At 38.8% G+C, this 17,781-nt stretch overlaps 1 protein-coding gene across 1 annotated transcript in view; it reads left to right on the plus strand.

Annotated features, from left to right (window-relative positions):
• The first annotated feature begins 338 nt into the window (after nucleotides 1-338).
• Nucleotides 339-17,781, plus strand: part of LOC113069667 (RING finger protein 121-like) — a 119,221-nt gene continuing 101,778 nt past the window's right edge. Inside the window, exon 1 of the mRNA XM_026242832.1 lies at nucleotides 339-483. Coding sequence (XP_026098617.1) covers nucleotides 406-483 — 78 coding nt within the window. The 5' untranslated portion in view covers nucleotides 339-405. The remainder of the gene's footprint in view (nucleotides 484-17,781) is intronic.

Raw genomic sequence — 17,781 nt, forward strand, 5'->3', positions numbered from 1 at the left:
GACCTTACATTCCTTTCTTGTTTTCTCTTTTCTTTTACTTGCCACCCCCTGAAATGTTTAAATAATATTTGTTTTGTTTGTTGTTATTATATGTAGTAATATATACACAGAAATTTAGGTATGATGGAGATGTGATTGTAAAAGTGTATATTTTGTCATATGCAAGTTATTGTTCCCCATTTAAGTTTTTTTAAATTGATATTGTTCTAAAAAAAAAAAAACCTCCAAACTCTGTTTTTCCCATAGACAGTACAATCCCTCCGGAAGATGGCAGTAGTGCAACCATATGAGTGCAACGCATTTGGATACAAGCTTCCGTTAATTCCCGAAGAGGTAGAAGGTGGGTTGCACTAACGTAACGTTAACCCGGAAGTATATTGAATAGTCTGATCGTAAGCGTAGAAAATGGCAGGGGTGTTTGAAGTGGAGGTTAACGGTGTGGAACACGATCATGGACACGGACATTCTGACGACGCATCTCAGGTTGGATAACTGTTTGTGGATGATGTAAAAAGAGCGCGAGCTTTTCTGTGACTATCTCTAATAATTAGAATGTAGGCTACAGGGGATTCTTTTAACCAGTTCAAAATTCACTTCAGTTGTTATAATCGTGTTTCCATATGATAATCAAACTGTAAATACGTGAACACAAACAGTAATTAGGTAAGACATAAGGTAAACTAATGCGAAGTTATTATAAGATTTTTTTTTAGGTTTTAAAGATGCACTCAGTATTATTATTATTATTTTTAATATTTAAATAAAGTAACTTTAGAGAAGTCTTTATATTCAAATGAGGCACGAAATTAGATGAACATTAGAGATGAAAAATGAAGCCCCGTTTACACCATTAAAAAGCAACCTTTACAGTAATGTTAATGTAATGGTAGGATTATGTAACGTTAGTAGTGTGATGTTTGGATGTGGGTCAAAGACGAGTCCGCATCAAATTACATTTTGCCAATGTCATTTTAAACACACACACACAAAATATTAAATGCAAGTAAATTGTCTACTTTAATATTTCAAATAGCTTTTGAGACAATAAAATGTAAAATATGGTGGAAATATTGTTCCAAAGTGTAATTCAGTGTTGTCTGGACTTAGATTTTACCATTAACGTTACATCTTTAAAAATATAGTTAAGAATAAACATAATTGTTTCCTTGGTATTTTCTAGTAAGTGTTGACTGTCTTATATTAAAAGGACAATTTCTTTATTGTGTTTTTTAAGCACTTAACCAGGGGACCCAGCAGCTCATCAATTCATAGTGCATTGTATAGGGCTGTGCGATATGGACAAAAAAACCTATCACAATTTTTTTTTTTTTATCAATTTTGCGATTTCGATTTTAATCACGATTTTGACAAACATAGACATGCTTTACAGTCATAAATGCATTTAGTATAAATTTTAAACATATTTCCAAAAGAAAACCAATGAGAGCTGTATCAAATGTCTCTAGAACCGACATAAGTCAAAATAATCACTAAGTAAAGATGTAAAACAAAATGTCTTGACGTGGAAAAAAAAATAAAAATAAAATAAAACCGTGTTCAGGGATGTTTTTTTTTTTCTTTGTTGTTTTTTTTTTTTCAACTCTCTTTCAGTCAGCAGTGAGTGTTTGAAATAACTTGATCCAATGTGGATTAGAATCACCATACAAGGCTGAAATATTTATAAGCGATGCAAAAGATATGCACGCTAAACATATAGTAAACATGGTAAAATATGACCACTTGAAGAAATCAGACGTCAGCTCCTTATTCTCTATCACAATTGTGTATTTATTAAGTAACTTATATTATCTGTCACAAGCCTCGTCTCGAGAGTTTTTCTCACGTTGCCTATCATAAAAGAATATAGCCAAATAATGTTTTTTGTTCGGGAGCTTTTATAAGAATAGAGATATTATCATTCATTCTAAATATGGCTACTGTGGCTAATAAACAGAAACAGATTCGACTGAATAAGCAGGCTATTTTCATGAGCGTTAAAAAGAAATAAATAAAATAGAAATAAGTGTATTCATGTGTGATTAATTTTGAGTCCTGATAAATTAAATCAATATGATCAATGTATCATGTATTCTATAGTTAAAACATTGATGCTTTTGAATTTGAATATTTAACAAAGCATGCAAACAAACGGCCGCTTTTATCATGTTTGCTTTGTGATCCCGCATGTTCCAGTGACTTATTTCTTAGTTTTCTGATAAATTCTCTTTGTTGGTGAAATGATGAGGTTGCATGACGTTGTTCTGAGAGGCGTGTAAAGGGCGTGTTTTAGTGACGTGCAGCGGTGCTTCAAGCTCCACTGTGGAAACCCTGCGCTATTCTGGCCTCGGTGCTACTGGCCCAGGTCTATGAGCCCCGCCCGGCCCGCTTTAAGCCCTGGCTCGCACTGGCCCGACAGTGGAAATGCGGCTATTGAGGCTCAGGTTTATTCCGATCCGAGCTCGTGAGCGGAGAGCGCATTTCTGAATATCCCGATCCGCACGCTCATTCCGTGGGGTCTCCCTCAACCCAGAATGGCCTGCTGGTTCGAAAATATGCAAGGAGACATTTAATTGTTTAGTAATAAACTTGTGTTTTCTGTGTCGCTGCAAAGATGAAGTTGACGATGCAGACTCGCTATGAACGCCAGAGAGAAATGCACATTTCATATGGATTACATCATCAGAGAGTAGCCCATTTATTTTGGTTTGAATATTTTCGTTTAAAAGAAGACATTTCAAGCTTTCTGTAATATATAGCCTATATTTCTCAAATCCGTGAGGCACACACTGAGTTTAGTTCACATGCAATGCAAGTGATCGTGCCGGCGCCATTACATTGTCTGCTAGGCTATATATTTGCTTCTTATTAAATACGAGCAACTGATTGATAAAACATTGATCAAAATTAAGATACAATTTATATGAAACGAAAATCTTTTAAAAATAGTTTTCTATAAAACAAAACTTAATGAAGTCGTCAAAATCATGTTTTACCAAAAACAGCGACGTTGCCCCCCAGGCATTCTTTTTTGCTGCCTCCATTTCTACATGCAGACTGAGCTTGTGCGTCATCTTCATGCCAGTTATTCAGCCAATAAAGTGTAGGACTATGTATTTAAAAAATGTGTCTAGTACTATATAAATGACAAAGGTTTAATTGGCATTTTTATTTCAAAGGATCCGACCGACCGCTACCCGAATATCATTAAAAATATTTTTGGATGACTCGTAACCGCGGGCACCCGCTCATTTCGAATCAACCCACGCATCACTGACTCGCACGCAGATTTCCTTTGCTCTGTTAACAAAACCAGATGCGCGTGCTTAGATCTTAGAGATACAATTTTAAAATTGTCAGCTACAGTATCACATCAGAAAGTGCACTATAGACCCCCTGAGAAACAGTTCGACTCATTCTCTACCATAGGAGAGGAAGAACTGTATAAACTTGTTAAATCATCTAAACCAACAACATGTATGTTAGACCCTATACCATCTAAGCTCCTAAAAGAGGTGCTTCCAGAAGTCATTGATCCTCTACTGACTATTATTAATTCCTCATTTGTCATTAGGATATGTCCCCAAAACCTTCAAACTGGCTGTTATTAAGCCTCTCATCAAAAAACCACAACTTGTCCCCAAAGAACTAGTTAACTATAGACCAAACTCGAATCTCCCTTTTCTGTCCAAGATACTAGAAAAGGTGGTATCCTTTTCTACCGATGGAGTTTCGGGTTCCTTGCCACCATCACCTCTGGCTTGCTTAGTTGGGGTCACTTCATCTACAGCGATATCATTGACTTGATTGCAAATAAATGCACAGACACTATTTAAACTGAACAGAGATGACATCACTGAATTCTGAATTGAAAATACTATATCCATATTCTTTAAAATAATGAACTGTATATTTAATTTGATGTTTTAATAGCATCTTAATACATTAATTCATTTTAAGTGTTTGTTTTTCTACTGGAGGAAAACGTTTAGCAAGAGACTTCAAGCGAAAGCATTCATATTCTGGTGTTGTGGCCACGGATTTGCCGGTCTTGTCTTTTTCTTGCAGGACCCTGTACATCAGGGATAAGCAACCCCGGTCCTGGAGGGCCACTATACTGCAGAGTTTAGCTCCAACCCTAATTAATCACACCTGAACAAGGCAATCAGTGTTTTCGGGATTTCTAGATAGATACAGGCAGGTGTGTTTTTATGAGAGCTGAAGCTAAACTCCAGGACCGGAGTTGCCTATCCCTGCTGTACGTTATAGTACTAAATTAGGTTTAATCATTTAAGCACCACCACAGTTTCTTGTCTCCATTGGCGACATGCATGATTTGTGTCGATTGCAAGTGTCTCAGGAAGCAGAGAGTGCAAGTAGCAATTGCAAGTGACATTTGTAATTCGGTTTATTTTTTTTTGTTTTCGCCATCTGGCTACTGTTATAACATTTTGGGAAATTCAAACAAAAAGTAATAAAATATTCAACAAAATAAAAAATAAAGACTGCAAGTGACGTCGCTAGTGGAAGCACAAGAGTCTGAGAGTGCAAGTGCAATGATTGAGATGCAGATTCACTCTCTGACACCAGGCGGAGCTTATGGTACACTAATACAGCATTTCCTTAGTTACCACTGTAAACAGCAGTGCTTATTAATAATTTAAATGCATCATAATGATGCACAGTCAGTTTCTTTCCCATCAGAAATGCATTAATATAAAATTCAATGTTTGAATTTTCTTCCTACATTTCAAAGCATCATGAACAGTGAGTGATCTTGTTCTGTCTGCTACTGTATTTTCTTCACTTTGTGTCTGTCTTCAGCATTTCTGGCAGTTTAGTAAACTATTAACTTAAAATTTCCACACAAATGGCCATTAGAAATAGGGATGCAAAGATTAAAGATTTTATTGGTACAATTATTGTATGAGAAATAATCACGGTTTCACGATTATGATGATTATTATACATTCATTAATTTCACAAAATTGTCGGCAGCCATATCACCCTTGGAGACCAAGACCGGTTTCCCACTGAAGCTAAGCAGGGCTGAGCCTGGTCAGTACCTGGATGGGAGACCTCCTGGGAAAACTAGGTTGCTGCTGGAAGAGGTGCTAGTGAGGCCAGCAGGGGGTGCTCACCCTGTGGTCTGTGTGGGTCATAGCGCCCCTGTGTAGTGATGGGTACGCTATACTGTCAACAAGCACTGTCCTTCGGATGAGACATTAAACCGAGGTCCTGACTCTCTGTGGTCAATAAAAATCCCAGGGTGTCTTGCGAAAAAGAGTAGAGGTGTGACCTCGGCATCCTGGCTAAATTCGCCCATTGGCCTCTGACCATCATGGCCTCCTAACAATCCCCAAATCTACTGATTGGCTTCATCACTCTGTCTCCTCTACACCAGTAAGCTGGTGTGTGGTGGGCGTTCTGGCGCAATATGGCTGCCCTCGCATCATGGTGGATGAGGAGATACCCCCTGACTATGTAAAGTGCTTTGAGTGCCTAGAAAAGCGCTATATAAATGTACTGAATTATTATTATTATTATTATTGTTACAAAATTATTAAATCACATGGACACTTTTTAGATATTAAAATATTATTTATTGGCTTTTGATACAGAAATAATACAGCACAAAATAATAATAATAAAGACAAACAAAAGTATATCTCTCCAATTGTAATTAAAAAGGTGACCTCTGCTCTGTAAACATACATGTCTGTATTACCCTTTTGAAAATAACTGATGGAAATGGACCACAAAAGTATTTAGTGTTTTCAGTTTGGCACAAACAGCCTACACATTCAGAAGGACACAAACTTGTTGTGAACCCTGCCATGCAACTTTTATTAATAAAATAGCTTATATTAAATACTGAATTGTTACATTATATTAATTAGCAATGTGGGGGTAAAATCACTGTTTAACTAACTAAACACATTCATAGAGAGATGCACTAATGCAGGTTCACACAAACTTCTTTGTCTCTCACTCCCTCTCCCGATCGAATAATTAAAGAAGCTAAATGTTATAATTATTTAATTCAAATACATGTAATCTTACTGCACTATTTCATCTCGGTCCGATCTGATGCGGGCAGAATGCTGGGCTAACGAGTTGTAGCTTCCCGTCAGTCTTGCCTTTACATTTTGAATTAAAATAGTTTAAAGCAGTGTATTCGCTCTTTAGTAGCATTTTTATGGCAAAAACGCTTTCATCAGTCATTTCTCTGGTGGAAATACTGTGTTGTAGCAGCCTCCATGTCTCTAGGTTGATCACCGCTAGTGTAATTTTGTTTTCGTTTTGCGCAAGTTGCAACTGTTTCATTCCATGCAACAGAAACACTTGGTGTAGTGGAGCCTTTGCGATTAATTAACCGTGCCATTTTAAAGTGCGGTTAATAATTAAATTGGTTAATCGCTGCATCCCTAATTGGGAAAATGATTGCAGTGCCGTTTGTGTGCAAGCACAGAAAAGAATACAGTCTGAAATAAAACAACAACCATATTCTTTTTTTATTCTATATATATATATATATATATATATATATATAAAAAACTACAAGCAACAACACAAATACAATGGAGTAAAGATGCAAGTAAAATAAACTGTGATTTTCAGTTTTTTTATAGGGAGTTCTACAGAATTTGAATAAAGTAATCAAATGTAAAAAAGTATTGCATATTGGACTATAAATTAAAGATGGTTCTTTATCAAGGTTACAAAAGCTTTTCAATTAAGAGCAGTGAGTGATTTCTTTGTTGCTGCTGTTCGATTAATATAAAGACACTTTACGAGCATAATCCAGTGCACTGATACAGAAGGCCTACATTCAGCCGGCTATGTCTGCAGTAGAATACTTACCAAGATGGTCATTTTGACAGGTTTTGTGTGAATTTGTCCATTTAAACACAATACTTAAGAGAGAGCTTAATATTTACACGCGTTCTGAGGCGTGGGTTTGCATGCTTTGGATGAGTGCATGCACAAATTTTCTCACTGCACGTGAGCTTGCGTCCTTAAATGTGTAAACTGACAAAGCTTGAGTTAAGTTAGATGAGTTTAGTGTAAACACGGATATCAATGTGTTGTTCAGGTCTCACCTGTACGTGCACGCTATCACCACCAACCCGTTGAGTGAATGGTTTGTCCACTTTTTTGTTCTTTTTTTTTTATCGCTGTTATTGTAATGTCTGGGAAGCCAGAATGTGCATACATCAACAGAAACATAAATTAGCTGAACCCTGTTTGTTTTACGTGTTATTAATAGCAAACCATATTACAGATGCTTTGCCAGATTTAAGTTGAACCCAGTGTGGAGAACTAAACTGTTTGATTTTTTTCAGCGACTTGTGCATGTCACAGATGTGGCTGTGTGCGTGCGCACACTATCCACAAAGAACACAGCTCAAGAGTACTGAAAGGAGTTGTCTTTTGCACCCAAATGCTTTGAATTTTTCAATTAACAAGTCTTAAAAATGCATGCAAATGATAAGATATTGTAATGATGCTGCAGTGGTCCGATTGGGCAAGTGACAAATCTGTCTACTGACCTGAACATCTTTCACGCTGTCCTCGGGCCTTCATGCAGTCCATATTGTCAAGCCCTACTGTTCATATGCGAGACTGAGGTGACAAGTCCTTAAACTCCTTTGTATCCGTGTTAACAACATCGACCTCCTCGGAGGAAGATTGCTGCATCGTTGAGCTCTCAGTTGGAGGGGGAAGAGACTGCAGCATTGGCTTCTGAACTCTCAGAGATAGTGCTATGAGAGAGAAGATGCAGAGAAAGGGCAAGGCCCATCTCCAATCCCTAGATCCATGCAATCCCCAGGATCTCAATCCCTACCATGCATCGGCAACATGGGACCAGAACCACAAAGACCGCAAACAAGTAAATCATTCCATCGTCAATCAAACCCGGTTGCACACCAAAAGTGCTAGTGTGACAGCACCACAACCACAAAAAAAAAAGTTTAAGAGAATGTCAATGTGAAATCCCAAGTTTACAGAAATTGCATAGATATGAACAACTATCAATCACTTAATTAACTTGAGTTCCTCATTGAGGTTCAGATTATATTAGATACACCAATTCAGCTCAGAGTCTGGAGGTAAGTTACTTGCATTGCCTGTGTAAAGGGGGTTCCCTTTCTTGTAGTTGAAAAGGGGGTTTCCTGAGGTTGCTTATTGGCTGGAAGTTCAGTAGTCGTTGAGGTGACATCTTGGGAAGCCCGTAGTTGGGAGTTGTCTGAAGATGCAGAGTTGTGGGCTGGTTGTAGTTTTAGGCGGGCACACGGCGTCACAAAACTCGAAACTCTCAACGGAAAAGAAATAAAAGTAAAAGAACAGAAGTAAAGTTTGTCGAGACTGGGTGGCGTTTCTTTTCATCATGGCTAAGTAGCTGGCCAAAAGCACACTGGAATGGTGCTCAAAGAATGCAAAAATTAATTGCAAAAAACATGGCTAAAAGTGATGACTAAAAGCTAAAGAGATAAAAGCCAGAAGCAGGCATGACTAAAAGCAAAAGCTCAAAGCTTACACTAAAAGCTAAAACTAAAAGAATAATTTGATGGTGTCCTGAGTATTTAAACCGAGCTGTGGGACACCTCCCAAATGATTAATTAGTGTCTTTGCTCGGGACGTTGTATATTTCTCCTCCCTGTTCATAAATCCTATGTTATCTTATCAATCACGTGGTCCGAATTTTCCAGATCTTAGGTCTGCGTGCGTTTCTCAATACAAAGTACGCTGATTTTGGACGCATCCTCGGTAGTTCAGACTTTGTGCATTCGACTCGGGAGTGTGATGTTCGCGAGGACGCAGGTCCGGTAATTCTGCAAACAGCAGCGTTCTTGATAACTTCAGTCAGCTGACCATGGCTACTGCAATTTTCCTCTCTGTATATTAACAATAAAACGAAATAGGATGTCAAATACCACTGCCTCCTTTAGTTTTGATTTAAACATAATGAATGAGCTGCAGAAATGTACATTGTTCAGGGCTATGTGTGTGTATATATACAGCCATTACAGTGAAACTAAATATTATAGATAAACATAAAGATAAATTGAATACAGACCAAAGATAACCTGTTAGATTTACCCAAAACAAATTACATTTTATGTTTAACCACTAAAGAGACATCACAGCCAGCGGCACATATCAGAAGGCATAGCCGAGGTGAGGCTGCTTCTCTGCGGATACATGAGGACTGAGGTCCCGCTGATCGCGTGGAGCTCACCGTCTCCGGGATCGGCGAAACTCATTTTAAAACAGGCGCTGTCTTTATAAATAAACCACAGATTTGAGTTTCAAACAACTACTTTCTCGCCTGAAATACTTTTAAAATTACATTTCATGAGACAATAACAGTAATATTTTGAAAATGATCCGAATAAATGGGGGTTAACCCAAACAATGCTGCGTGAACTCAGCTCGCTTTGGCAACTGCAATTTTCCTCTCTGTATATTTACAATAAAACAAATAGGATATCAAATACCACTGCCTCTTTTCGTTTTCATTTAAACATAATAACAGCTGCTGAAATGTACTTAGTTCAGGGGCCAGTTCTCCTCTGACCAGACGAAACCAGTAGATTAATTCCAGGCTGCAGCAAAGTCAGATTGTGCAGAAGAATCATCTGTTTCCTGTGGTCCTCTGAGATAAGGTCTTTACAGGGGATCTGTATCTGGGGCTCTAGTTGTCCTGGTCTCCGCTGTCTTTCAGGGCAGTAGAGGTCCTTTCTAGGTGCTGATCCACCATCTGGTCTGTTTACGTACTAGATTCGGGTGACTGCAGTGACCCTCTGAACTGGATACAGACTGGATCTGGTGGCTACGGTGACCTCGGAATAGGAGAGAAACAGACAAATATTAGCGTAGATGCCATTCTTCTAATGATGTAGCAAGTACATAGGGTGTTATGTGAAGTGTTTCCGGTTCCGGTTTACCTAATTAATGCAGCCTAAAAATCCTTTAACGGATTTGGATATTAAAAGCATAATTAGTATGTTATGTGTAAGCCAGTTTAAAGAGATGGGTCTTTAATCTAGATCCCGAACAATGTTTGGTAGGTTATTCCAGAGTTCAGGCGCCAAATAGGAAAAGGATCTGCCGCCCGCAGTTGATTTAGATATTCTAGGTATTATCAAATTGCCTGAGTTTTGAGAACGTAGCGGACGTAGAGGATTAGAATGTAAAAGGAGCTCATTCAAATACTGAGGTGCTAAACCATTCAGGGCTTTATAAGTAATAACCAATATTTTTAAATCTATACGATGTTTGATAGGGAGCCAGTGCAGTGTTGACAGGAACTCTTGCTGCTGCATTTTGGACTAGCTGTAGTTTGTTTACTAAGCGTGCAGAACAACCACCCAATAAAGCATTACAATAATCTAACCTTGAGGTCATAAATGCATGGATTAGCATTTCTGCATTTGACATTGAGAGCATAGGCCGTAATTTAGATATATTTTTGAGATGGAAAAATGTGGTTTTACAAATGCTAGAAATGTGGCTTTCTAAGGAAAGATTGCAATCAAATAGCGCATCCCCGGTTCCTAAATGATGACGAAGAATTGACAGAGCAGCCATCAAGTCTTAGACAGTGTTCTAGGTTATTACAAGCAGAGTTTTTAGGTCCTATAATTAACACCTCTGTTTTTTCTGAATTTAGCAGTAAGAAATTACTCGTCATCCAATTTTTTATATCGATTATGCATTCCATTTATTTTTTCAAATTGGTGTGTTTTCACCAAGAAATATAGAGCTGAGTATCATCAGCATAACAGTGAAAGCTAACACCATGTTTCCTGATGATATCTCCCAAGGGTAACATATAAAGCGTGAAGAGTAGCGGCCCTAGTACTGAGCCTTGAGGTACTCCATACTGCACTTGTGATCGATATGATACATCTTCATTCACTGCTAGGAACTGATGGCGGTCATATAAGTACGATTTAAACCATGCTAATGCACTTCCATTAATGCCAACAAAGTGTTCAAGTCTATGCAAAAGAGTGTCGTGGTCAATTGTGTCAAACGTAGCACTAAGATCCAATAAAACTAATAGAGAGATACACCCACGATCAGATGATAAAAGCAGATCATTTGTAACTCTGAGAGCAGTCTCAGTACTATGATACGGTCTAAATCCTGACTGGAAATCCTCACATATACCATTTTTTTTCTCTAAAAAGGAATATAATTGTGAGGATACCACCTTTTCTAGTATCTTGGACAGAAAAGGTAGATTCGAGATTGGTCTATAATTAACTAGTTCTTTGGGGTCAAGTTGGTGTTTTTTGATGAGAGGCTTAATAACAGCCAGTTTGAAGGTTTTGGGTACATATCCTAATGACAATGAGGAATTAATAATAGTCAGAAGTAGGGGTGTGACGGTTAGTATATAACCGTGAGACCGACGGTTATAGTTGAACACCGTCATTAGAACTCTATAACCGGCAAAACCGTGTCATTAAAATATTTTTTACAAACATTTTTTATCAAAAATTATTTTCATTTTTTAGATAAGATCATAAGATGCGCAATATATCGGGAGACATGGTTTTTACCACTTAATGAAGTTTTGTAAATCGTCAGACATGATATTTACCACTTCATAAAATTTTGCTTTGTAGAAAACCTTTCTTAAAAACGAATTTCGTTTTGTACAAACTTTATCTTAATTTTAATAAATGTTTCATCAACCAATTGCATGTATTTTAATAAATAAAAAGCAAGTAAAGCAGACAATGATAACCGTGACATGGAAGCACCAGCGCGCCGCTTGCACTGCACTGTGAACTAGAGCGCATCTCATCGTAAATGAAACTCAGCGTAGGCCTATGCCTCATACTTTAGCATTAAATATCTTTGCTGCATCCTTTCTAGAACAGACAATGGCTTTTTTTTTTGCGGCTCGCATCAGCAAAGCATTGCATCCCCATAGACCGCAAAACAAGCAGTGGATGGTGGGCGGGTGCGGCTTTGAAATTTGCTCTGATTTCCATGAAGCAAAAAACGAGGACGGAATCTCGAAATCCAGTCATGAAAATTAAACTTGCATTTTAATATGGACAGTCATGGAATTTGCCAAAGTTAGCATAAAATAATCAAATCAAATCTCCATATGGACCAGTATCTGTAAATGTTAAGCTGCAAAAGTTGTTTAAAATATAAATCCGTGTTCTGCGCGTCTCTGTGTGAATTAATGAATGGCAGAGATGTGCAGGTTTGTTTACTACATAGACTGAAGCGCATGACGCTTGCATTAATTTCAGCATCTGAGCTTCAGAGTTCTCTCTCCTTCAAGCGATCTGAACTTTTCAGCTCATCTCAATGGACACACAGCGCACCTGTATTTGACACTCTGTAAACTCTTTGTGAATGCGCATGACTCACCGTCACTTTACTGATAGCACTGTTTCTCACACATGCAAAGAGAGAGAGAGCGAGAGTCTTACCACGCTTAAACACGCTATATGTAAACTATTCTTTGTTGTCTTCTCCTGTCAAAATAATGGATTAAATTTAGAAATATTCATATTCATTTTCGAACAAGCAGAAGACATACCAGTTTCTCCGGTAGTGGGCGGAGCTAATGGGCAAATGGCAATGGTTTTTTTTTTCCGGCTCGCATCAGCAAAGCATTGCATCGCCATAGACCCCAAAACAATCAGCGGATGGCGGGCGGGTGCGGCTTTGAAATTTGCTCAAAAAACGTTGGCGCGAATGATGAGTTTTGTGACAGATCTCCTTAATAAACGGAGGTCTGAAATCTCTGCCCCTTTACCGATCAGAGCGCGCGCTGACACGGAGTTAACCCGCTATCTCCAAGAACAACCAATTGACTTGGACCCCCCCCCCCCCCCGACGGTTATGTTATGAACCGTCACATTTGACTCACGTCATAACCGTCATCACCAATTCTGAAACCGGCACACCCCTAGTCAGAAGAGGATCTATGACTTCTGGAAGCACCTCTTTTAGGAGCTTAGATGGTATAGGGTCTAACATACATGTTGTTGGTTTAGATGATTTAACAAGTTTATACAGTTCTTCCTCTCCTATAGTAGAGAATGAGTGGAACTGTTCCTCATGGGGTCTATAGTGCACTGTCTGATGCGATACTGTAGCTGACTGCTGAATGGTTGCAATTTTATCTCTAATAGTATCGATTTTAGAAGTAAAGTAGTTCTATATGTATATTTGTATATACAGCCATTACAATGAAACGAAATATTATATAAATTTGCCTTTTTTATTTTCATTTTAACATAGATAAATTGAATACAGGCCAAAGATAACCTGTTAGATTTAACCAAAACAAATTATATTTTATGTTTAACCACTAAAGAGACATCAAAGCCAGCGGCACATAATCAGAAGGTCTAGCCAAGGTGAGGCTGCTTCTCTGCGGATACATAAGCACTTAGCACCCGCTGAACGCATGGAGTTCCCGGTCTCCAAGATCGGCGAACACATTTAAATAGGCTCTGTCTTTATAAATAAACCACAGATTTGAGTTTAAATAACTACATTCTCGCCTGAAATACTTTTAAAATTACATTTCATAACACAATAACAGTAATATTTTGTAAATGATCCGAATAAATGGTGGTTGAACTCAATCAATGCTGCGTGAACTCAACCAATCAGGATTTTTAGCGCCCAAGTCCCACCCCCGAAAGTTCTGGAACTTTGAAAAAGTACCACCTCGCCAGCAGGGACTTTCTGAGGGGCATTTTATTTACCCAGAACTTTTAGTTACTGGTTCCTGCGGTGTAAAAACACAGAGTCCCAGGCCAAAGTCCCTAGTTCCTGGGTAAAGTTCCTGCATTGGAAACGCAGCATAGGTGTTTTCCTACTCAGGAAAGAGGGGAAGGGAAAGGATGGGTAAAAGAACAATAAACAAAACATAGCTGCTGTGGGTTTTCCTAGCATGGCTTACAACTACTTTTGAGTTAGGATGTCATGTGCAGCTAGTGTGTTATGTACCTTAACTTAGTGTCAGGTGTTCTACCAGGTTTTCGTGTCTGATAGCATAAACTTTTTTACAAACAAAGACATTTAAATGTTTCATTGTGTAGTCACGTTCATTGTATTTGTATTAAATTGTTTTTGGAACTTTGTTAGATTGTGACGAATGAGTGACAGTTTTTAATAAATTTAGCCTACGATGTTTTATTCAGAATTTAAATATAACTTCATGCTTGACAAACAGCCACGTATGACACAGAGAAAGTCAACTTCTACACTATATAGAAAAATATAATAATTTCCAAAGCTCGTGATTCTGCAACCGATCTGGTCCAAATGCAGGATTTTTGTAAGGAAATTATTATTATTTGTATTAGCTGCCACACCAAATCATGCTTACCTGCTTGCTTTTCCGTTTAATTTAACAGTGTTTTTGTAAAAAAAAAAAAAAGATATATATTATATACACGTTATTGTAGAGTGTTACAATTACCTGTTAACGCGTATGTAAATGTATTTAAGTATTATTATTGTAAAATACTACGTAAAAAATGTATTTTGAGTGTTCACTTGAAAAATATTAACAGCAACCCCCCACCTCGATTTGCCCTCCCTAAAAAACATAAAAGTTGCAATTAAGTTTAAACAATAGTGCTGCACAAGTTAAATGCAGATTCATCTTTGTTAAAGCTGTGGTATTATTTGATTAGCAAAGAGAAACAAGGTATTTATTATCTGCTGTCTCTTTAAGGCTAAATGGATGGACCGACACAAATCTGGTTTCTTTCTCACCAGTTTACGTTTATTTGAGACATAACCGACTGTGTTTACTAGAATACTTGACAAAGTGGGTATTTTAACTGTGCATGTAAAAGACGAATCATGCGGTGTCTGAATCGCACCTCTATTTCTCTCTTTATGTGTGCGAGGAATCATGCGGTGTCTGAATCGCACCTCTATTTCTCTCTCTGCAGTGGCGAAGCGCACAGAAAAAAAATGTGCGAGTTCTCCCTCGTTCCCAGTCTGCACAGTCTGGGTGCTCAAAAGTTTGCTGTTTTCTGGACCATCTGAGTTTATTAAGTATATATGTATATATATGTATGTATGTGTAATATATATATATATATATATATATGTATATGTATATGTACATTATTATTATTTTTTTTTTCTGAGTGTTGACAAGATGTCAAGTTTCTTTTATAGTTTTGTATAGCATTGTTTGAGTGTTTTCTTAAAGGGGTCATATGATGCTTTTTTTTTTTTTAAAGATCATAATTTTTTTATATGGAGTAAAAGATTATGTTGACATGTTTTAATGTAAAAAGAAAAAACGAAAAAAAAAAACGAGGTTCTCCCTTGTTCTCAGTCTGCTCAATCTGGGTGCTCAAAAGATTGCTGTTTTCTGGACCATCTGAGTTTGTTTATGAAACTTGCAGGGCAGCCACGCAGTGATGCATTGAGGTCATCTTGAGGTCATAAATGCAGAATGAAGTTTTCTATATTTGATAATGAAAGAAAATGTTGTAATTTAGAGAATTAAATATTTGAAATAACTGCCTAATTGCTATGTAATGTGTGTGTGTGTGTGTGTGTGTGTGTATATCAGTCGAGAACAAGATGATCTGGACCCTCACACAGAAATGGCTTATGGACTGTAATGTTATGTTATTCACTGAAACATGGCTCTGCAATGATGTCCCAAACAGCGTGGTGCATATGGATGGACGCTCTTTCTTCAGGGCTGACAGAGTAGCAGTAACCTCTAGTAAAAACAAAGGTGGTGGAGTATGCATTTATGTAAACAAGTCATGGTGTAAAGACTCTGTCATTGTTGATACCTACTGCTCTGCTTATCTGGAGTTCCTGATTATCAACTGCAGGCCATTCTATCTACCACGTGAGTTTACTTGCATTGTTGCTGCTGCAGTTTATGTACCTCCGGACGCTAATGCTAACGTGGCTATGAAATAACTTTTTGCTGCTATTAGCAAATTACAAACCCTGCACCCGGATGGAGCCTTTATTGTTCCTTGGGACTTCAGTCACCGCACTTTAAAATCTGTTCTCCCTAAATTTCATCAAAATGTCTCCTGCACTACAAGGGGACATAAAACATTGGACCACGTTTATACTCATGTGACTGATGCCTACAAAGTCACACCCCTCCCCCACCTGGGTCAGTCTTACCACCTCTCATTGTTCCTGCTCCCCAAGTATACTCCGGTCATCAAATGTGTGAAACCTACAATAAGGACTGTTAAAATCTGGCTGGAAGGTGCTGACTCCACTCTTCAACATCAATTCCAGCACACAGACTGGAGTAAGTTTGCTGCCCAGGCCACCACAAACTCTCAGATCAACATTGACAATTACACCAACTCTGTCCTGGAGCACATCAACAGATGTGTGAGCAGAGTGACCACACACACACACACACACACACACACAAAAAAAAATTTCCCCAATCAGAAACCCTGGATGAACAGAGAGGTTCGCCTCCTGCTCAAAGCAAAAGATGCAGCCTTCAGGTCTGGAGACCGGGAGGCTTACAGCTCAGCCAGAGCCAACCTGAGAAAGGGTATCTGCCAGGCCAAACGAAAACATAAACAGAGGATTGAAGAACACTTCAATTCTTCAGACCTGCGGCGTATGTGGCAAGGCATACAATCTATCACAGATTACAAACCACCTAACTCTGTGCCTCCCTCCCAGACGAGCTCAATCGCTTTTATGCTCGTTTTGATCAAAATAATGAGATCTCTCTCTGAGCATCAACCCAGTGAACTGCCTCTCACACTCCCCACATCATATGTTTACTCCACTCTGCGTAAAGTGACTGGACGGAAAGCAGCTGGCCCTGATAGAATACTTGGTCGTGTTCTTAAAGCCTGTGTGGAGCAGCTGGCTGAGGTCTTCACGGACATTTTCAATCTGTCCCTGGCCCAAACAACTGTCCCCACTATCTTCAAAACCTCCACCATCGTGCCTGTACTGAAACACTCCACTGCCTTAGTCCCTTACGTCTTCCGTCCTGTTGCACTCACCCCCATCATTGCCAAGTGCTTTGAGAGACTGGTTGCATCCCACTTAAAATCCTGTCTCCCTGCTACACTAGACCCATTCCAATTTGCCTACTGCAACAATAGGACAACAGAGGACGCCATCTCAACGGCACTTCACTCTGCCCTCACCCACCTGGACATAGTCAAAACACACATGTGAGATTGCTGTTCATAGATTTCAGTTCTGCATTTAATACTGTAATCCCCTCCAAGCTGATCTCCAAACTCAGCTATCTTGGAATTAGCACACCCATCTGCATCTGGATTCTAGATTTTCAGTCTGTTAAGTTAGATAACTTCTCCTCCTCCATCATTACCCTGAACACTGGAGTGCCACAAGGCTGTGTACTTAGCCCTCTCCTGTACTCCCTATTCACACATGACTGTGTTTCTGATTATGGCTCCAACACCATAATCAAATTTGCAGATGACACCACGGTGGCAGGTCTGATCAAGGATGATGATGAGTCAGCCTACAGGGATGAGGTGCAGCACCTGGCTGTGTGGTTTGCCACCAACAACCTGGAACTAAACACCCAGAAGACAAAGGAGATCATTGTGGACTTCAGGCGGACTAGGAATCATGTACACACACCCATCTACATCAACGGACCTGTAGTGAAGCGTGTTTCAAGTTCCTTTGCATCTACATCTCAGATGACCTCACCTGGTCCCTAAACACCTCCACCCTGGTCAAAAAGGCACAGCAGCGCCTTTACTTCTTACGGAGCCTTAA

Source organism: Carassius auratus, unplaced genomic scaffold, assembly GCF_003368295.1.
Source record: "Carassius auratus strain Wakin unplaced genomic scaffold, ASM336829v1 scaf_tig00002276, whole genome shotgun sequence".
Taxonomy (NCBI): Eukaryota; Metazoa; Chordata; class Actinopteri; order Cypriniformes; family Cyprinidae; genus Carassius; species Carassius auratus.